The sequence below is a fragment of the Onychomys torridus genome, chromosome 8 (assembly GCF_903995425.1).
Source record: "Onychomys torridus chromosome 8, mOncTor1.1, whole genome shotgun sequence".
In the NCBI taxonomy this organism is placed as follows: Eukaryota; Metazoa; Chordata; class Mammalia; order Rodentia; family Cricetidae; genus Onychomys; species Onychomys torridus.
Genome location: NC_050450.1, coordinates 22201722 through 22223455, shown reverse-complemented (window position 1 = coordinate 22223455; position 21734 = coordinate 22201722). Strand labels below are relative to the sequence as shown.

Genomic DNA, 21734 nt, shown 5'->3' with positions numbered 1-21734 from the left:
AGATAGTGCTTTAAAATTCAATTGGAGATGGGTTATGTTACCAATTTTACATTATTTGATGTAAGTTTGTGGGAATAAGGTGGTTTGAAGAAGGTCTGTCACCTGATGGCAGAAGTCTTTGCTGTTGATTTCCACTGCACTGCCAATTTTATGCATTGAGCCTGTGCACAATGTGCTAAAGCCTTTGAGAAGTTATAACATCTTAAACATCTATAGAGAGCCTACGGGTATTAACTTGCTGTAATTTTCTGAAAATTCATTATCCAAAAATCTTAATTCATTATAACGGCTCTTATGAAAACCTACAGAACTGGGTTTCTCTTATTCTCATATTTGCACACAATGAGAGATTCGTTGTTTCTAATTTGTTTCATGTGGTGCTTCTGAGTACATCTCACAGAGGGCTGTTATTGAATCTCTGTGACTGTCATTATATCCATCAACCTCTAGGAACTAACATTCTGGGTTTCCCAGTTCTGTAATCTACTTCAGATGTAAGAATTGACATAATTAGCTTTTCACAAGTTATAACCAGAATGCAGCAGATACCTAATGCCAAGTATCGGCTTGGGGGTGGGGGGTGGGGCAGTTTAAAAATTAGCACAGGATTTACTTTCATTCTTTATTAAATTTACAGCCAAATATTTTGTTGCTATTTTTATGTTAATTTCCCTCTCTGTCTTATTTGACTCCTTTTAAAAACTGTACATAAGAACATTGAGGAAAGGAGAATAATGAAACAATAATTGAAGCTGTCTACCTATAAATGCACAAGCAACATCTGTCATTAGATGAGTTCAGAAGATGGAGAATACATTGTACTGCTAAAGTTGTCTATTCACATACAAACACTCTTTCCTGAAACTTAAAAGAACCCTCATAGTAAAATAGCAAGGATTTATTAAGATGATTTTTTTAGGAACATGTATTCTCAAACTGTAATGACAGTTTCTGATATTTATAGAAATTCCATATATTTCATGAGCTGTTTTAATTTAATGTGTCAGAGTTAAAATGGGTACCTTGTAGCTTCTAAGGCAGCAACTGTTTAGGAGTAGAAGGAGTTGTTGTGCAGGAGGTTGTGCCCATAGAGGTGGTAGAGGCTAACCTAACCTGCATGAGGCAGTAGGTTTAGTTCCCAGTACCACAAAAAGAAAGGAAAGGAAGAAGAGAGAATTGATGGTTCTGTGTAACTCAAATGTTAAGTGGTCTTTAAATACAAAACCCAGAACTAGATATTGGGGTAAATGCTGAATGATTGGAGAGACAAGCCACAGCCACCACCTCCTACCACACCAACTCCTCAGCCTGAAAAAGCCCCAGCCAAAAGGACTTCAGGCAGAAGAGCCTGTAGTTCCTGTCTCCTCACACCTCGTATACCTTTCTCCACCTAGCCATCACTTCCTGGGATTAAAGGCATGTGTGCTTCCCAGTACTGGAGTTGAAGGTGTGTTCCACCACTGCCTGGCTCTGTTTTCTCTCCTAGACTGAGTCAGTCTCATGTAGTCCAGGGTGGCTTTGAACTCACAGAGATCCAGTCAGATCTCTGCCTCCCGAAGTGCTAAAATTAAAGGTGTTTGCCACCACTGCCTGGCATGTATGTTTAATCTAGTGGCTTGTTCTGGTCTCTGATCTTCAGGCAAATTTTATTAGGGTGCACAATATATCACCACAGTTCTATGTCATGAAATATTGACATAGTTGTTTTACCCCCTTAACAAAGGCAATTTCTGTGACTAGAATGTGTTAATTGGTTCAACATATATACATAAAGATTTCAGAATTATTAATGAAAATTTCAAAGGTTTATGGTCTTGATGGTTATCTTTATGCTGTTAAAATCTCCATGAATGATTTGGATCCCCAAAACTCACATAAAAGCAGGTAGGCAGGATAACTCCAGTGCTCCCGAGCAGGAGATAGACAATCCCCAGGACAAGCTGGCTAGGAAAAATGGGCACACTCCAGGTTCAGCAAGAGACCCTTTCTCAATAAATGAAGTAGAGTATGATCAAGGAAGACAAGTGATGTCACTTTCCAGTCTCTTCACAATCTTAATTATGCAGTTGTGTGCATTCACACATTCATATTCTCTCTCTCTCTCTCTCTCTCTCTCTCTCTCTCTCTCTCTCTCACACACACACACACACACACACACACACACACACACACACACAGTCTCCAAGAGAAATACGTCTTCCCATTACTTTTGGTGTGTAAGGCCTTCTCTTGCAAAGAGTATTATTAGCTGAGCATTCCAGAATCTTCTAGGCAGAAAGGCCTATGAAAAGGGATAGTGGGAAGTAGCATTTATAAAGTAACTGCCAAGTGCCAAGGTGTTTGATAGAGGATTATCATTTAGTCATCCCTAAGAACCTATTAATCTTTGTTATGAATTACTCTTGATTATTATTTTTGTTTTACCAATAGTGGCTGAGTAAGAATTCATATCTAGGGCTAGAGGGATGGCTCAGTGGTTAGGAGGACTGGCTGCTCTTCAGGACCTGGGTTCAGTTCCCATCACCCACAAAGCAGCTCACAGCTGTCTATGGCTCCAGTTCGGGGGGGGGGGGGGGCGGCACACCAACACTCTCACACCAACAAATGTGCACAAGAAATAAAAATAATAAAGTTTTTTAAAGTGCCTCATCAAAAAGAAGAATTCAGATCCAAATGTCTTTGGAACCAAAGCCTATTCTTTCTTTTGCTAAGTTCAGGACCATGTTCTAAGCACTGCTGTGCTATTGGTTTCTTTTTACTCTTTACTCTTTTCTTGGGGGCCTACCACCCAGCTCCCAAATAGACACACAGAGGCTTATTCTTACTTATAAATGCCCAGCCTTAGCTTGGCTTGTTTCTTGCCAACTTTGCTTAACCTAAATTATCTCATCTACCTTTGCCTCTGGGCTTTTTCCTTTTCTTACTTCTGTGTATTTTACTTTCACTCTTACTCCATGGCTGGCCCCTTCTTTTCTCATTCCTTGGATCTCTCTTGCTTTCTTCTATTTATTCTCTCTGCCTACCAGCCCTTCCTATCCTTTCTCTTGCCTTGTTGTTGGCCATTCAGCTCCTTATTAGACCAATCAGGTGTTTTAGACAGGCAAAATATCACAGCCTCACAGAGTTAAACAAATGCAACACATCTTTGCATCATTAAAACAAATGTTCCATAACATAAGCAACTGTAACACATCTTAAAATTCTACAACACTGCTGAACAGACATTTCCCCTCCCCTCGAAGAGCACAGCTTAAATAGTGGGTGAAACTTTTATTCACATAAGAAGCTGACACTACTAGATCATACTTAGTATATGATATTATAAGTATCTGTAATAGACTTGAAACGTTGAATGCTCCCAAATTTCCAAAGAAGAAAGTTCTTCTTTCTTAATCATGGAGAAAGCTTTCTCCAGGAAATAGTTTTGCTGTTTACAACACAGCAAAAGTTTGTCAGTTCCCACATGCTTAGTGAATGGGATTTTAAATACAAGATCCTATTTCAAAAAAATAAAGTAGAATTGGCAAAACTATACATTTGACCATTAAAAAGCATTAGTAAAGTGGTGGACATAGTGGACATAAAAGATAGTGTTAATTCTGCTCTCAAGTGGAAAACAGAAGGGCTGAAGCAGGCAAATACTTGTTTTCAGGGTATATGTCCCTGACGGTGTAAAACACAAAACCAAAGGCATGACTGTGTGTTCATTGCCATTGTATGATCCAACCTTGGAAGAGCAACTGGTGACTTGGTCTTTCTCCTTTGGCAGCAGTGGTGGTATTTTGAAGTAGAGTTTCTATGTAATTCTAGTTAGCCTCCAACTCAGAAATCATTGCATCTATTTCTTGACAGCTGGGATTAGAGGCATTCACTACTTTGCCTGACCTTAATCTCTTTTTATTTGATATTTACATGTGTCTCAGATTACCTTACTAGCTTCTGAAATCAAGGTAAGTCTTCTGTGTGCTGAAAGCAGCCTTTTTCTTTTCCAACTCCATTCTTCCTGAAAAGGGATTTTATGATGTGGTTTCTTCTTGCTATCATAAAATGTTTTGGGAAAATTAATTTTTAAAATTATTTTGAAATGGTAAAAGTTGCAGAAAGTGTTCAGAACTCTGAATATTATGTTAGAATTGTTTTCAGTAGAAATCTTTTATTGATTTGTGCTTTGTGATAAATAGCTTTATAGAAATTCCCCAGTGGACAAGTTATCTCTTACCTCTTAAATAGTCTGTATCTATCACATTATTAAATTCTAAATGTTAGAGGATATTTTCATATTATCTTCATGTTTTCCAAATGGCACGAGACCTTGAAAAATGTGAAACAGTCTTTTAAAAGAAATGCTGTAATCATACATTGATTTTAAATGACCCTGTCACACGTGAAAACAAATCAGATTGTTGCTCTTAATGAGGTTTTCAATTTACTATTCAGTAGATCAGATAAGTGGATTTAAGAGGTAATGATCCCGCTTAGTACTCAAGCTTGACTGTCAGATCCTGGTAGTGGAGAGCAGTCCCTGAGGACAGAAGCGTTGACACAGCTCTAGACGGGATAATGGGGATCAGAGCTAATGGATGCTAAAAGGAATGGTGGAGTTACAAGGAGGACTGCGGGTTAAAGCACTGCTGTGCCAGTGTCGACTTTTGCTCCTGACCGTGATCACTTCAGATCTGAGGCTTTGAGAAACTGTTTTGACAGCAGAGCACAACTGCCTGCCTAGCAAACTCACAACAGGAAGACTCCTGGCAGGAACCTCAGTTTTCAATGCTACAGTTCAGTTACGAGGTTTTCACCTTGGCATAGTGGAAATAAAAGTTAGGTTAGTTCTCAGTTTTGCCAAGAAGTGGCATTTATAAAGTCTTGGAATGTAAAATTTCCTTTTACAGAAGTACAGAGTAGTCATCTCATATTCAAAACAAGAAAACTAACTAGGAGTTAACAGAAAGGAGGAGGATGTGATGAAAATACACCAAGAACGGGCTGCTTGAGATAACACCATATCCCTTCCAAAAACCCATGTGCCACTCAGCTACAGCTTCCGGCAGTGTCCAGTGCATTTATGGCACATTTGCTTTCTTTGAAGATGATTGTGAACTCGAGAGGGAAAATGAGCCCTTTGGCCTAGAGTAGAGCTTGTTTTAAATAACTTCATTCATGTTTTCATCCTTGGTAAGCACTGGTGCCTTTAAGATTCCAGTCAGGGTAAAGAACACAGGTGCACCCCTGCAAGAGTGGTGAGCAGAAAAGGGCAGACAGCAGGGAACCGGGACCACTGTTGTCTGCTTTCACAAATTAGTCTCATCCAGGATCGCACTAGCTAATCACAGATTAAAGTAACAGTCCAGCTACTCTCTAGAATATTTTTCTCTCTTCTTTTTTGCCCACATAATTCAATATATCTTTAAAGGAAAGGGGCATATTTCATTGTTTGACTATTCACATTGTAATCCAGTCTTCATAGGTCCACCCATTGCTTTTTCTATTATATATTAAGTACACTTGTCTTAGTTGCTGAGACAAAGAATAAGGTATAATACGGCATGATAGCAGCCCTCAAGGATATTCCAGCATTATGGGAGACTTGGACAACTAAACATTATGATGTGAAAGGACATGGGGAATATACAGGAAAATGCAGCTCACCCTGCCTGGGTGGGCTAATAAGGCCTTTGGGAAGGTGGCTTTTGAATGATGGGATGGGGAAAAGCTGATACTGAGCCAAAGAAATCCTACGGATTACTCAGATCTTCAGTGCTTAGGGTTGAGAGAAATGGTGGAAAATGGGGAATACTGGCACCAAGGTATGAAAGAGTTGAACACTAAAAGCCATGTATGTCAGATTTTCCAAGAGGTCTGATTTGAATCTTCCTGGCTGTGGTATGTAAATTCTACATACTGTTCTTCCTTTGAGCCTTCTTTGTGGTTATAGGCTTCTGATTGAGACCATTATGATAACTAAGATCCTTAGGCTCTCTTTCTCTCCTGCCACAAGTATCTTAGGACCCCTAGTGATCACAGCAGCCTTTGCATAATCATTGGAATACTGTCCTGTGGGCTCTGTAGTCAACAGAAGAGACGGTGGAAAATTGAATAGTAGTTTTCTTTTCTCCCTCTCTTCCCACCATTCTGCTCCTTTCCTACTCTCTTCCTCTACAGCTACCTCTTCCTTTTCTCCCTGTACACTTGTCAGTTACCCTGCTAGCCTGTGGAAGAGGCTTCCAGACTAGAACTCAGGTTGAAAATCTGTAACACAAGGTTCTGATTTGTATACTCTTCAAAATTCAAATACAGTACTTCTGCACTCCTCTCCTGTGTGACCCCTTTAACTCTGAATGATTTGTCTTATTATGACCTGTGACAGTATATAAGCTAGTGTGTAAATAAAGCTAAGTTGTCACACTTAGTAAATAAACAGATTACAGAAGGTGAGACCACATAATCACTGTGGATAAAATGACAGAAGAGAGATCCCATGCAGCTGGTGTCTGGCAGGGACAACCTGGAATCCCATCAGAGCATAGGGGGTGTAGAGGTGTTAACTACTCTCAGCTTTGCCAGACTACCAGGGAATGTTCCATTGGCCGCTGGTGGTATTTCTCTACTCAAAGTGGTATTGTGTGTTCAAACGCACAGTGTGCCTGAGTTTAGAAAAGTCATACCCAAACTCTGCAACCAGCTCTGCCCACTTAGAAGCTCTGTGGATTCTCATGTGCTGATGTTCAGTCCTATGGTCAACAGTAAGACCTGTCTCTGTGTCTCTCTAAGCTAGAGAGCATAAAAGGAGAGTTTATAGCTGGTATACAGTCTCATGGTTTTCTAAAAATACTTTTATAATCACCTTGCATTATCTTGAATTTTTTTTGATACTTTGCTGAAATCTAGAATAGGTAGAAAGTTTAGATTCTTTTTGAACATTGTTTTTCAGTCTTTTGCTTGCCTATTCCCACCTTCAAGAAAAAAGGTGGCTCCCAAATTTGAGGACAAAGTATGTGGTGTGATAGGTGAAGAATGAGTGTGGTCTGTTTGTGTAAGTGTATGTACATCCCAAAGGAGAAGTGCTTCCTGTGGGGAAGTCAGTGCAGTCAGGAGTAATATTTTAACTTTATTAGCTCCGTGTTCGCTCCATGTTCTCAGTGTGGATGCAGCAGATCTTTGAATTTTAGACTTGTTAACTTGAATAGTCTTTTGAAATTGCCTATGAATGATAAAGCTTTTAACACTTTTTTGCAGGTGTATGCCCGTATGTCGGAAGTCTTAGGAATAACAGATGACAACCATATTCTAGAAACATTCATGACAAAAATGTGAGTATCTGTTTTGGTTTTTAATTTTCTTCTGTTGTTTTGAGTCACTTATCATCTTACTGTATTTGAATCTCTTAACGAAACTAATTTTTAACAAAATTTTGGCATTAAATTTTAGTGTGTACATTGTTCTTCATTAAAGCTTACTTCTAATACTTAAAACTCACAATCTAAAGGTCATTATCATTTGTCAGGAAGTCCACGTGGTTATAGTGTATAATATCAGAACACTGCCCTGAAAAGATTTACAGATATTGACTCTACAGTTCAGTTGGGCAGAATTTTGTTTTTAACTTATAACTAAAAACAAAACACCCTACCTCAAAGACCAATGACCAAAGACCAATTGCAAACTATAGTTATAACCACCTTAAAATAGAACATCCATTGGCTCCAGCAGAGATGTGTTTATAGAGCTGAGTGGTTTGTCCTCACAAACACACTGTTGCATATTGAACCAACATTGGTGTGCTTCCGATTGCATACTGTGTGTCTCACAGATAACCCTGTCTTGCTTGCAGGACAAAGCTAGGTCAACACCAGGACCATAAGTCAGTTTTGGAGCCACCAGATGATTCATTTGGGGCAAGAACTGGTTTACCTTCATTTGACTTCCTTTGTCATAATAATTCCTCTTTTCATTCTGTTTGGCTTGTTTCTAAATTTAATGTTTCTCCTCTGAAATACTTAACGTTATAGGCTGAGTAACTTAGAGAATTAAAGAACTATTTTAAACTTAAATAATTCTATGCCAATGTTCACTGTAGATTGGTCATATAAAAGTTTAATTGTGCTATAAAAATTTTTTAAAAAGTTCCATTGAAATTTAAACATGCTTTTCATTTTGTCATTGAAGTCACCTAACTGACATAAAATATTTGTGTGTTTCTATGGTTCTCCTTATGCAGGCAACTATCTAACAATTTAAAACATTTTTTTCATATTTAGTGTTACAAACCTTAAGTATTGGGGAAGATGTGAGCCTGTAATTTCAAGGACTCTTCAGTTCCTAAATGACCTTTCAGTTGGATATCCTTTTCATTGTATATGTGCTCTACTAACCTAGCAGGTGCATTTACATGGCCAAATATTTTTTCCTGCTTCTAATTTTCCAAAATTTTACAATAAAAAGTCTGTTTAGCCTTATCTATGAATGTGTGTTTATAATAATTGTGCTATGAAGCATTTTTCAATCATAACTCAGCTTATATGATGTATATATGTATTCCTAACTGGCTAGTTTTGTTTATATTAATCTAGGCTAATAATGCTTACATAATAAAGTATGCAGCACTCATGTATTTCAGCTCATAGTTGTTCATAATTTTCAGAAATTCTTTTTCTGAAAGAAAGCATGTAACTAGCTTGAAGAAGGTCATATGTTCCTGGGCCATCAGTAAGAACCTCGTGAGCATCAACTAGTATGGCTTGCACAAGTCGAGATACACAGGAGAAGAATAGGAAGAGGGTCACTGGCTTTAGCCGCTCTTTGATTGTCAGCCTGCTCACCAGGTCGTGATCACACCTATTCATGTTAAGAGTCCCAGTTACACATTAAATGGTTACATATTTGTCTCTAGAAATCTTTTAAAATTTGAAGCCAGAAATCATTTTTACTAGATATCTATAATATTTTATCAGTGAGAACTGGATTGTAGATTGTTGCTTATATGTTGTTAGCTGTAAGATACATAGATGTCGTGAAAAATAAATAAACGTTGGTTTAGTTAACCCATAAGATTAGCTGATGTTTTAATATAAGAACAAATTCTGAAAATGGTTGGCTTTGGATGGAAACCTTTAATGCAGTTTCATTCCAAGAATATGCTTGTATTAGTTAAGTTTAAGATTGTGTTCCTCCGTAAACCATAAAAGATTTCCAAAGTATTAGACACCCACTTTTGTGCTGGAATTTAATATGCAACTTTTTATTGGAAAATAATCGTCCTTGTCTGGCAAAATCCACCATGCAATATTTCTGTTAGTAGGTATAATGCAATAAAGACAGGGAGGGCTATTTATCACTACAAATTTTGAGGATTTCAGGATTCTTTTTATTATTTTAATATATTTCTTTGATATTAAATCAGAAAAATGATAAATTACACCTGTCCAGGCTGTTTTTCCTCTTTACTGAAAAGTGATGTACAACCCAATTCCAGTGGTCATTTTGGCTTTTTAAGATATGTATTTTTTCTTATTAAAAAAACTCAACCTGTATTTTTTTCTAATAATGGTGCTGAAATACTCTTTATTTCTAACATATGAAGTAGTTGATAAGTACTTCATAGTATTGCAACCTCTCCAGCTTTTCACAGTGAATTACTATGAAAGTGTGTTATCTGGAAGAAGGCCTCTGATTGTAGAATACAGACCTATTGTTTATATTCACTCTGGTTTCAGTTTGAAATTGATATTTAATATAAAATTAATTTGATTTGTATTTTAGTATAATTTGCATAATGCCTAATTTATTGGTGTCTATTAAGATACTTTTTCTGTTATCTATTTCAAGTACAACTATTATAATCTTTTATTTTCTAAGTAGTTTATTCCTTTTAATACCTCTTAAAATTAATTTTAAAAAGTCTTATTTTCAAAACATTTATTAGATAAAGGTTAAAGGTTATAACAGATATGAATTATTTCCATGAAGGTACATTGATTTATATTTTTTTAACAATTATTTCAAGTTTGCATATTTAGAAATATATATTAGCTCAATTTGATTTTGGTGCTCAGTTATTTGAATTATAAATCATTATGTCCCTTCTAGCTGATCAGTCATGAAATATCTTTGAATTCATTTACATAATGGAATATGTGCTTGGTGTATCCATTTCAATGCAGTCTCTGGCTACCTAATGTGTGTTTTGTTGTTCTATCCAATTTCATTATTATATGTGTTTTTTAATCATGATTTCAAAATAATACCTTATTTTTTATTAAAAATACAATGGCAATCTTCAGCTGTAGGAAAGTATCACCTATGCATCTGCCTTAATGAAAAGCCTTTTGTTAATACTCAAAATAGTTTAAAATATTATTAGCCAGTCAGTGAAAACCATGTTGTGAAATGTTTCATTTTCTTTATAATGCATGTCATTGTGTTGTGGTGGTGTTCTGTTTTGTGTGCTTCAGGTGGCTGTCGTTCAGTGTCCAGGACACCCAAAACCAATCTGTACGCTTTGGCTATTTTTCCTTAATTTGACTACTTGTTTGGAAACAAATTACCTAAGTTTTTGGGGTTGTTTTTTTTTTTTTTTGGTTTTTGGTTTTTGTTTCTTTTTTTAAGTAATTACATAAAAGCCTGAAGTTCCCTTAAAGCAGTGGTCAAGCTTGCCTGAGTATTTGGACATGATGTCTGTTATCACATCATTAGGCCCCAGCAACCAGCATTCTCTCTGCAAGGCTCTGAGCCGGACCTGAGAATCTGCCTCTTTACTGAGTCTCTGGGCTGCTGACTGGGGACATGTTTGAGAACTTCTTTCTCCCTTGAAGAGTTAGAAAATAGGGAAAATAGAATTGTATGTCCTGCTTAAAAAGCCAGGCATTTCTCCTGAGGCATGTCTTCATTCAGTGTTGTTCGAATTAAATAAGGCAGTTGTGACAGATTAGTGGTCATCTGGCTCCCTAAGTAATGATGTGGAAACTGAGTGATAACCTCTTACCTTTCCATTAAGGTATTGGCTTTTTTGTTTTGTTTTGTTTCTTTTCTTTTTTTTTTTTTTTTTTTTTTATATTTGTGTTTTAAATTTACATATTAGCCATGGGTTCCCCCTGTCCTCCCGCCCCAGCCCCCACCTTTCCCTCATCCCCTCCCCTCCATTCCCATCTCCTTCAGGGCCAAGAGTTCCCTGGGGATTCATTTCAACCTGGTAGATTCAGTATAGGCAGGTCCAGTCCCCTCATTCCAGGCTGAGCAAAGTGACCCTGTGTAAGCCCAAGGTTCCAAACAGCCAGTTCATGCACTAAGGACAGGTCCTGGTCCCACTGCCTGGGTGCCTCCCAAACAGTCCAAGCTATTCAACTGTCTCTCTTATTCAGGGGGCCTGATCCAGCTGGGTGCTCCACAGCTTTTTGTTCATAATTCATGTGTTTCCATTAGTTTGGCTCCAAATAAGGTATTGTCAGCCTTCTCTGAACCCTCTGAATTGATGAGACTTTGTAATGTTTAACTCCAAAGACCCTTTTGAGAGAACTTTTATATTGTCCCATCAGATTCATTGCCCAGGATGGATTATATATTATATCTAGAAAGTATATTTGAATAACTTTTAGTGTACTCTTAGAATTTCCACAAGTAAAATTCAAGATTCTTTGTAGCTTGAGCTAACCTGTTCCATTGGGGCCCGGCCTTCCACAGTTGGTCAGTGCCTGGGATCCTCCCTCTCTGAATTGTTTACACATCTGAAATTCTAATTAATATCTGGATCGAAAATGGTGAGATCGTCCAAATGACTGGAGTCGGGAAGCTGTGGGAAAATCAGAGAGTGAGGGTCAACAAAGTGCTCAAATGTAACTGACCTTTCAGGCCAAAAGTGACATGTGGAGTCTCTCCAAAGTCCTGATGTCTGGCAACTGTCCCTTGAAGCTTCCCTTCTTTTGGAGGCTAGGTGGTCAATATTTCTAATGCAGTTCATCATTTCCTCAAATTGATAGCAGTAACACCTCTCACTGTGGGTTCACAGGTAGAATAATGAGAAAGGAAGTTCTATTCTTTACCAGGCTACTGTTGGTAGTCACCCTTTTTTGCATAATCTTTAAAGGTTTGGGAAAGACCAGAATATCTTTCACTTTTAAAAATAGATCCCTGGGTGTGGGGGCAGAGGAGGGGGAGGCTGGAGATGGCTCAGTGAGCACCTGCTGCTTGCGGCTTTTCCTGAAGAGCAGGGTTGAATTCCTGGCACCTATGTTAGGCAGTTCTGGTGCTGATAACTCCAGCACTAAGGAATCCAGCATCTTCTTCTGGTCTCCCTATGTACCCATTCATATAGGGCATATAAATAAACACACACACACACACATACACACACACACAAATAAAAATAGACCCCCATAAAAAAGGTTCTATATTAATTTTTTTAACTTTAATTTCAACAGGCTATGGGACCAGTGATTTCTTTATCGCAAAAACACCTGCCAGACGGTGGTGGCCCACACCTTTAATCCCAGCACTTGGGAAGCAGAGCCAGGCGGAGCTCTGTGAGTTTGAGGCCAGCCTGGGCTACAGAGTGAGTTCCAGGAAAGGCACGAAGCTACACAGAGAAACCCTGTCTCAAACGGGAAGGGGGGGGGGGGACAACCTATAAATTCTGAGGGCCTAGCTCAAAAATGAAAACTAGAAGATCCCTTCTTTAAAATTATTGATAATGTCAAGACCTCCAATGATAAAGCTTTAAACCACATGAGGCATTTCTAAGTCTGGAGCCCTGTGTTAATGTGTGTCTCATATATCCAGGGAACTGCCCTGGTTATCTGTGATATAAAGAAATCATTCCTTTTCTTTGGCTTCAGACTATTTCCCTGAAGATAATCTTTACTCCAAATTATTAAAGATAAATAGTGATTTTTTTTTTTTAGATTTCATTTTATGCTCACCTTAATTTGCTGTAGCTTCTTGTTCTCTGTCAATTCAGTTAATAGTAGTCATTTGCCAAGTGTATGACGAAAGAGAGGTAGACCCTGCCCTCAGCTCTCAGAAAGGGTAGATAGAAACTTAAGAAAGAAACTTACTTCTAAAGAACAACAACTTGTTTAAAATGTTTTACATTGGTTTAGATTTTAGTCTATTGATACAAACTTAAAGTTAATTTTGTTATATTGTGTGCATATTTCTACTCATGTTTAAGGTATTATGTTTTATAGCTCATTTAAATTGTAATGGATAATTAAAAATAGAATAATAATTAATCATCTATGATAATCATACTCATAGCCATGTTAGTTAAGTCTTCTAGGTATACATAGAGATATTTCAGATAGACAGGTAATCTTCAAATACTTCAAAGGTCTACAGAATATGGCATTTAAAATACTTTTAAAATTTAGACTTTCTGGACAGTGAGACATGTCTGCTCCTGGCAGCACCAATTTACTTCAGAGAGGAGGATGGGCATTAAAGACACTTCATATGGAGTTTATCTTCACCTTGGCAAAAATAGCCATTTGGGCAAGAAACTGTTCTTGCTTGGACTGCTTGATCGACTGGACATGCAGGACCCATAAAAAGGTGACCACTAAACTTTGCTTGACAAAATGGTCCTTCAGGTTCCTGCTTCGCAGAGGAAACAACCAGACATTCTACAGGACACTGAGAGAAGTGACCAAGAGACTCTAGCCCTGTGGGCTGAAGACAGATGCCCCAACTTTACAAAGGAACATTAGGTGACTGTCCAGGCTGCCAGCTGTCTCTCTCTACTCTTGCAAGGCTCCTGAAAAATGCTTACATCCTTCTCCTGGTTCTCAGGTAATATTATATCCTTCTGAGGTCTTTGATGTGGTTGAAGACTAGATAGTTATAATTTCCTCAGTTATGATACAAGATAAGTTAGATATAAAACCTTAGACTCACAAATATAAGATAGATAGGATATCTTCTTTAATATTGTAACTGTAATTCTTGCTTGATAGTTGTTTTGTTATATGTAATTGTACTATGTAAAAGTTAAAACCTTCCTTTAAAAAAAAGAAAAGGGGAAGTGCTGTGGATATCGCTCTGTGTAAATAAAGTTCTGATTGGCCAGTGGCCAGGCAGGAAGTATAGGTGGGACAAGAGAGAAGAGAATTCTGGGAAGTAGAAGGCTAGAGAGACACCGCCAGCCGCCGCCATGAAAAGCAACATGTAAAGACGCCGGTAAGCCACAAGCCATGTGGCAAAGTATAGACTAATAGAAATGGGTTAATTTAAGATAGAAGAAGCAGATAACAAGAAGCCTGCCACAGCCATACAGTTTGTAAACAATGTAAGTTTCTGTGTGCTTTCTTGGTTGGGTCTGAGCGACTGTGGGACTGGCGGGTAAGAGAGATTTGTCCTGACTGGGCCAGGCAGGAAAACTCCAACTACATACCTTGATTTTGGACCTCTTTCCATAGTTTTCCTCTAAGATCCCAAAATCAACTGCTTTACTAACATACAGCATTTTTAATCTAATTCTAATTATATACTAATTTTTTTGGAAATTTATATGTTAAAAATAATGTGGGCATGTGACAATGATAAGGACTGGATTTTTGCATATATATTGTGTGTACGTGTGAGTGTATATGTGCCGTATGGACTAGTTTTTCAGCTAGGATGGCAGCCAGCCATTGCCAGTGATCCTTCCGTCTTCCCTACTTCAGTGCTGGAGTCACAGGTGTGCTCAAGCTGCTCCAGCCTTCTGATGCACTTTGGAATCTGAATTCTGGGCAGCATGATTACACTGCAGGCTCCCTTAACCACTGAGCCATCTCTCCAGCCTGTGATATATTAAGGAGCCATTTTTATTAAATAAAGCTAACATACTATATGAAATATGTTTTTTTAAATTACCAGGTACTGTGCGTAGTAGACATTACTACCAGTGAGGTGTGATTCATGAATGAGATGGGAGTCAGAAGAAAATACAGGATTAGCAATGAAACAAAAATATAGAATATGCCGGGCGTTGGTGGCGCACGCCTTTAATCCCAGCACTCGGGAGGCAGAGCCAGGTGGATCTCTGAGTTCAAGGCCAGCCTGGGCTACACAGTGAGTTTCAGGAAAGGCGCAAAGCTACACAGAGAAACTCTGTCTCGAAAAACCAAAAAATAAATAAATAAACAAAAATATAGAATAAAACAAGTGAAACATGGGAATAAAACTGTGTGTTATAGGAAATATTTAGAAATAGGGAGTAGTGATTCTACTTTTGTGAAGGTATTAAGTTTAATACATTGTTTTCTTTCCCTGAATACGCCTTTCTCCAAATATTGTGAGAGAATGTTAAATAAAATTAGTTTTCAGAAGCGTCCCTCAAGCACACTTTTATTAACATCTCTCGTCAAGTGTTCTTTTTTTCTGTGTCTGTCCAACACGAGGAAGTCAGGATAGTTTAGCCCCTGTCTGATAGCTTTATACTAGAGTCAAGTGTGGGAGCCGTCTCTACTCTTGCATACCTCATTCAGGCCTTCACCAACTTTATATTCTTTCTTCGAAAGATCACATTCCACAGATATTATTTGAATCTGATCATTTCTCTTGGCAAAGCCCCAAATCACTTCCACTTGCTTCTCATATCAAAGTAACACCACCGATTACACTCAAGTTACCACCCAACTTACTGAGTTCCTAACTAGTCTGCTGACCACCCACTCAGCAACTATTTTATACTTGACACTGGGATCGAGGACATTCATTTTCCTTTCTGCTTGATGCCTCCTTGTCCCTCACTGACTCACCAGAAATGTCATTCCCTCTCCTTTGACAGAGTGGCTCAACTCAAGAGTTTTGGTTCTTCATAAAGACTTAGAAAACAATACTGAAATAGTTGTAATCCTTAATCCTTTAGTGCTTACTGAACACTTCATTCTTTTCATTTTTTTTCTCATCATCTTTGATTCTTCTAAATGTTATTTTTTTCTTCCCCCTCCCCGCTTTTGGTTTTTTGAGGCAGGGTTTGTCTATGTGTAGCCCTGGCTGTTCTGGAACTCTCTCTGTAGACCAGGCTAGCCTCTACCATCCGAGTGCTGGGATTAAAGGTATGTGCCACTGCCGCCTGGTGTGCTGGGTAGTTTTATGTCAACATGATACAAGCTAAAGTCATCTGAGAGAAGGGAGTCTCAGTTAAGACAATGCCTTCATAAGATCAGTAGGCAAGCCAGTAAGGCATTTTCTTAATTGGTGATTGATGAGGTAAGGCCCAAACCATTATGGGCAGTGCTATCCCTGGGTTGGTGGTCCTAGCTTCTCTAAGAAAACAGACTGAGCAAGCCATGGGGAGAAAGCCAGTGAGCAGCACCCCTCCATGGCCTCTACATCAGCTCATGTGACCAGGTTCCTCACCTGTGTGAATTCCTATCTTGACTCCCTTCAATGTTGACCAATGCTGTGGAAATTTAAGTCCAATAAACCCTTTCTTTTTTGGTCTTGGTGTTTCATCACAGCAATAGAACCCTGAACTAAGACAAGTTGGTACCCAGATTGTGGGGTATTGCTGCTGTGACAGATCTGACTGTGTTGTTTTGGGGAGGATTGTGGAAGGACTTGGGAACTTTATACAAGAAAAGCCATTGAATTTTCAGTGTTTGGTGGCCGTAGGAGCTTGGAAAATCAGAATGTTGAGAGCACTGCAGAAGATGGAGGCCTGGCATGTGAAGTTTGAGAGCGAAGTTTAAAGACTATCCAGGCCTTCGTTATTTTGAATCAAGATTCTGTTACGCTTAACTGGGGCTGAAGAATCAGCTTAACTACTAAAGTGAAACGTTTGCTTTGCTGGGATACTTGGTGCTGATCAGCTATAGCTGAGAAATTAGTAATGATTAAGAAGAGATCAGAATCATTGAGGTGAAATCTTTTTGGAAGTGTTTCCTGAGAATCAACACACAGAAGCTGTGTTCCAGAGGTAACCAAGGTTGTACCTCGAACTGGCAGCCAAACTTGGTAGTGTAAGAGTCATCCAGGTGGTACTGGTATTAAAGACACAAAGGGGTTGTGGAGATCAGGAGAGGCCATTGCTGGAAGTGCAACCTCAGGGGCAGGTGAAGGCCCAGAACTGAAGGGGTCATGAAGAAGTTGAGGCTGGGCACCATGAAGAGAGAGAGCCTAGGAAAGGCTATTGGTGAAAGTGTAGCCCAGTTGCAGCAGAAGCCCCCAGTGTTTTGAAGATGCCAGTACCATGGGATGACCTCCAAGAACAGCACCAGCAGTGGAGTGGAGCCAGCTGGAGCCTAGAAGACGAGCTATGTGCACTGCTGGAGGCTGAGTGAAGGAAGTGACCCAAGCCACTGGAATGCACAGAAGATCGCGAGTGAATCCCAGATGCTGCATGTGGAGCATTAACACCAGTGGAGTTTGGTTTTGATTTGATTTGATTAAGACTGTGCCCTCGTTCTTCCCTCTGGAAGTTAGAAAGTATTTCATTTATTTTTGATTTTACAGGAGCCCACAGTTGGAAGACTTTGGATTTTAAACAGGATTGGCTATTTTAAAGAGACTGGATTTTTAATGTGTTTGAATTTGTAATGACTATAGAACTTTGAAAGTTATTTATGTTTTTTAATATGAGATCTTGTGGGATGAATGATGTAGGAAAGGTGGCCTAACAGTAATGTGTTTGTGTGTCAAGTTGACAAGGGGTCAATTGTGCTCCATAGTTTTTATGTCAACTTGACAGGAGGGAATCGCAATTAAGAAAACGCCTCCATAACATCGACTGTAGGTAAGCTTGTAAGACATTTTCTTAATTAGTGGTTGATGGGGGAGGGCCCCATCCCATTATGGGTGGTGTCATCCCTGGGCTGGTGGTCCTGGGTTCTATAAGAAAGTGGGCTAGGCAAGCCAGTAAGCAGCACCCTTCCATGACCTCAACTCCTGGCTTCAGGCTCCTGCCCTGTTTGAGTTCTTGCCTTGAGCTCCTTGATGACAAAGTGTAAGCCAAAGAAACCCTTTCCTCCTCCACTTGCTCTTTGGTCATAGTGTTTCATCACAGCAATGTTTGTCATGGTTGCTAACTTCATGACCATCTTCACCTGTCTCAGTGGGTTTTTTTAACTACACAGATGCAGAAGAATTTTCTGGAAATTTTACTCAGTCAGATGTAGCAGTTGGCCATTAACAAATTGGTTACTCCCAAAAGATAAGATCCCCCTGTCATGCCTGGGGCCCAGTTCCAGTATTTCAGTTTGGGTGGAACAAATACAGCCTTTAAAGTCAAGTGGGTGTGTATCACATAGTGGAAAGAGGGCAGGATGCTGTAGTGTCAGCAGACCTGGATTTGAACCTTGGCTCTTCATTGTATTAACTCATTCTCAGTGTAGCCTGTGCTAACTCCTGCTACTGCTCAGGAATCCTAGCACTGTTGCCATTCCTGTTAGCATGCTGTACTCACCACTGGGAGCTTCAGTCCCCCAAACCTAACCCAGTACTATCCTGCCCAAAATGGAGCAACTTTAAAGAACGCTAGTCTGATAGAGAAGAATAAAAATAAAAGATCATAAAGATGAATTCTCATTATTGTATTTTTTTTCAAATTTTTAATCATTTTTCTGGAGAATTAATTAAAAGACAGTGGGGGCTGACCTTGGTATAAAGTGCACAGATGCGGTTCTGTGGAAAATGTCTTTGGCAGATGATGTTTTTCCTGTGGATGTTCTGTTTATTGCTTCCATAAATATTCTATTGTCAAAACATGACTTACTGTTTGTTAGCAGTGCTGACAGGAAGGCTCCTCTTAATGGCAGCATTCATATTACCCATATACCCTGTCACTTTTAACTTAGCAATTTTAAGAGAATTGCCTTTGGTAATTACTTAAGATATTTCTAAGTTTATTGATCCCCACCCTTGTTTAACTGAATGAAGTTTGAATGGCAGTTTATCTGCTCAGAGATTGATGATTTTGAAAAGTCGTCAAGTCTGCATCTTTAAATCTAAGGGAAAGCTTACTGCTTATCAGAGCTGATCTTGTCTTGTGGTTGCACTGAGGAGAGTGTGTGGCTGCCAGGCCTGTCCTGGGGGTACACATGCATAGCATGCCACTCTAGTGGTCCCCTGGAAGCTGGACAAACTTAAATCTAAGTCATATAATCCACTTGTCATTGGGAAAGTTATTTAATTTTGTTCAATTCATTTGGTCACTGAATGAAGTGATAGTATGCTGCCAGTTCAGAGTTGTGAGAATTGGCCTTGTAGCTAGTGTCCGTTTCTAAGTTTTTTTTCACCTTCATGTCTTTTCCCTGGTTTATAGTCAGTAAAGATGTGTGCATCATCTGATCCTCAGAACAACCCATGCAGTCACTTGGCCACAGACTCCATTCTCATTTGCTGGAGAGGAACTAAGGTTCAGTCAGGCTGCATGTATTGCTTAGGCTCATCCAGATAACTGAACCCACATTTCCTGTCTTGTGCCCTAGTGTGCTTCCCACTCCGTGGCTAAAAAGATAATTGGGCTTTTCAGTGTCATTATACATAGGAAATTTACAAAGCCTCGTGTTTGGAAATAATATGAAAGGAAGGAGCTGATGTTTCCATTACAACGTGAATGGAACCAAGGAAGATTGCTGTAGCCTGCAAGACAGGAGGAAATATAGAGAATAACCAAGATGTGCTATGGCAGAAAGCACAGGAATATGGTGAAGTAAGAGCGGAGGGTACATCCTGAGTATGCAACCCTAAAACCCAAGCAGACTAGAAGTTAACTGTGCTTTGTATTCATGTTTATGATCCCTCAGTTTGATTCTCATTCATAGTTTGCCTGTTCGGATTATTGATTGGTACAGGAAAAAATCACGGTCTTTAAATCGAGCCTTAATTCAAATGTCAGCAAAGTCAACCATATCTGTGCAATCTTAGGATGGACAATTTCATTGCTTTAAGCTTCTGTTTTCATATCTACAGAATATAAATAAACAACACTGTAATTGTGAAGACTGGATAAAATAACATGAAAAAGTGTCTTCTACTTAAACACTTGAGAAATATTAGTCGTATTAAGCTGTCTTTCAACACTTAATGACATGAGTTTTTGCCATATCTTTCTAACTAGATATTGGTTTAAACTTCTGAGTTCATTGTTTCTTAAAATTGAATAATTTTTTTCTTTCTTGATAGTCTATTATGGGTCTTTATAATAATTTTATTATGAAATAGCATTAAGTAAAAAGAAATTCTCCAGATATACCCAAATGTAAAAAGGGTCAGTTTCAATTTTCTCCTATCAAGGCTTTAATAGTGAGAGGTTCTTGTCTTAATTATAGGATTCATTCTTTCTTTCCATAACTAGAATATGTATAAGATGGAAAAGTAATTGCCCTAGTTAATAATGGATTATCATTCTTAGCAAAATGAAAGACATTTCTATAGGAGTAATCCTAGAAATATTTATTCTTCTTGCATACTAAAATGCCATTTTAGTTATGTTTTATGATTTATTATGTATATTTCTCCAAATTCCTTAACATTATTACCTATATCCTTTTAAAAAAACTTGTGAAAATAGATGCTGTGAAATTCATGCTAAAAAACCACACGGTACGTGTTAATTCTTTAGTGACCAGTTTTCTGGATAGTTAGGTCAAACATGCTAACTTTCCATGCTCTTTTGCTTTCATTAGAGCGAGCACTTCCCATTTCTTGGCATCAGTGATACTTACAGTCTCAGTGATTTGAGGTGCCGAACAACCTTCTACACAGCCCTCACTCGACTTCTGATGGTGGATCTAGGTAAGTTGGCAAAGCTCCACTAACAGGAGGAGATGCACACTGATGGGAAAGGAGAGTGCAAGAGTAAGTGGAGCACTTCACTTACTGGAAGTTGCTATCTTTGTCCAGTTTTGTAACTTTCTAAGCTTTGCAGCCAAAAGACAAATCTTTGTATTATTTGCCCTGATTCTTTACCTCAGAATTTCCTTTCTTTGTATCCTTTGACCCATTAATTTTACATTTGCTAGTCTAGAAACTAGGCCTGGTGTTTTCAGGTGAGACAGGAGGATAACAAGTCAAGGCCTGCTTGGACCACAGAGTGAGTTCAAGGTCAGCGATTTGGAAGACTTGTCTTGTCTCAAAATTTTCTTTAAAAGTCAGGAATAGCTCAATAGTAGAACACTTGTCTCACGTGTACAAGGCCCAAGTTTCAGTCCACACCACTGCAAAGTCAAGGGAAGGAAATCTAGGAAGTCTTAGGGACACCTGTAAATGTTTGCCCTTATTTTCATATATTTCTTGCATTTTATTTTTCACTTTTTAAATTTTAGTGTGTGTGTGTGTGTGTGTGTGTGTGTGTGTGCGCGCGCACGCGCACATGCACCACAACACACAGTTGAGGTTAGAGGACAACTTCAGTAGTTGGTCTATTCCTCTACCTTGTGGGTTCTAGTGATCAAACTCAGGTAATCAGTCTTAGCTGACCACTTTATCCACTGATCCATCTTGCCAGCCCAACAAGAGTGATCTTTCCCTTTGTTGTTCTGAGACAGAGTCTAATGTAGTAGTGCAGGTGGGCCTCAAGCTGAGGTTGAGAATGAGCTTAAAATTCTGAACCTCTAACTACCCCTTCTGGAGTGGCTAGGCCTGTGTATGTCCACTCCATTTTAGACAGTGCTGAGGACCAAACCAATGATGCCTGGTATGCTAGACCAGCACTTACATTGTCTAAGTGTGCATGGGTAGAGGTTGTTCTTTTGTTTTATTTTTGTTTGAGAAGGTCTCAGGAAACCTAAGGTGGTTTTGAACTGCTCTGTAACTGA

At 38.8% G+C, this 21734-nt stretch overlaps 1 protein-coding gene across 1 annotated transcript in view; it reads left to right on the top strand.

Moving 5' to 3' along the window:
* Ranbp17 (RAN binding protein 17) overlaps positions 1-21734 on the top strand; it is a 327894-nt gene that overhangs the window by 203370 nt on the left and 102790 nt on the right. The window contains exons 16-19 of the mRNA XM_036198233.1: positions 7237-7310; positions 8259-8339; positions 20457-20520; positions 20604-20712. Of these exons, the coding sequence (XP_036054126.1) occupies positions 7237-7310; positions 8259-8339; positions 20457-20520; positions 20604-20712 (328 nt within the window). The remainder of the gene's footprint in view (positions 1-7236; positions 7311-8258; positions 8340-20456; positions 20521-20603; positions 20713-21734) is intronic.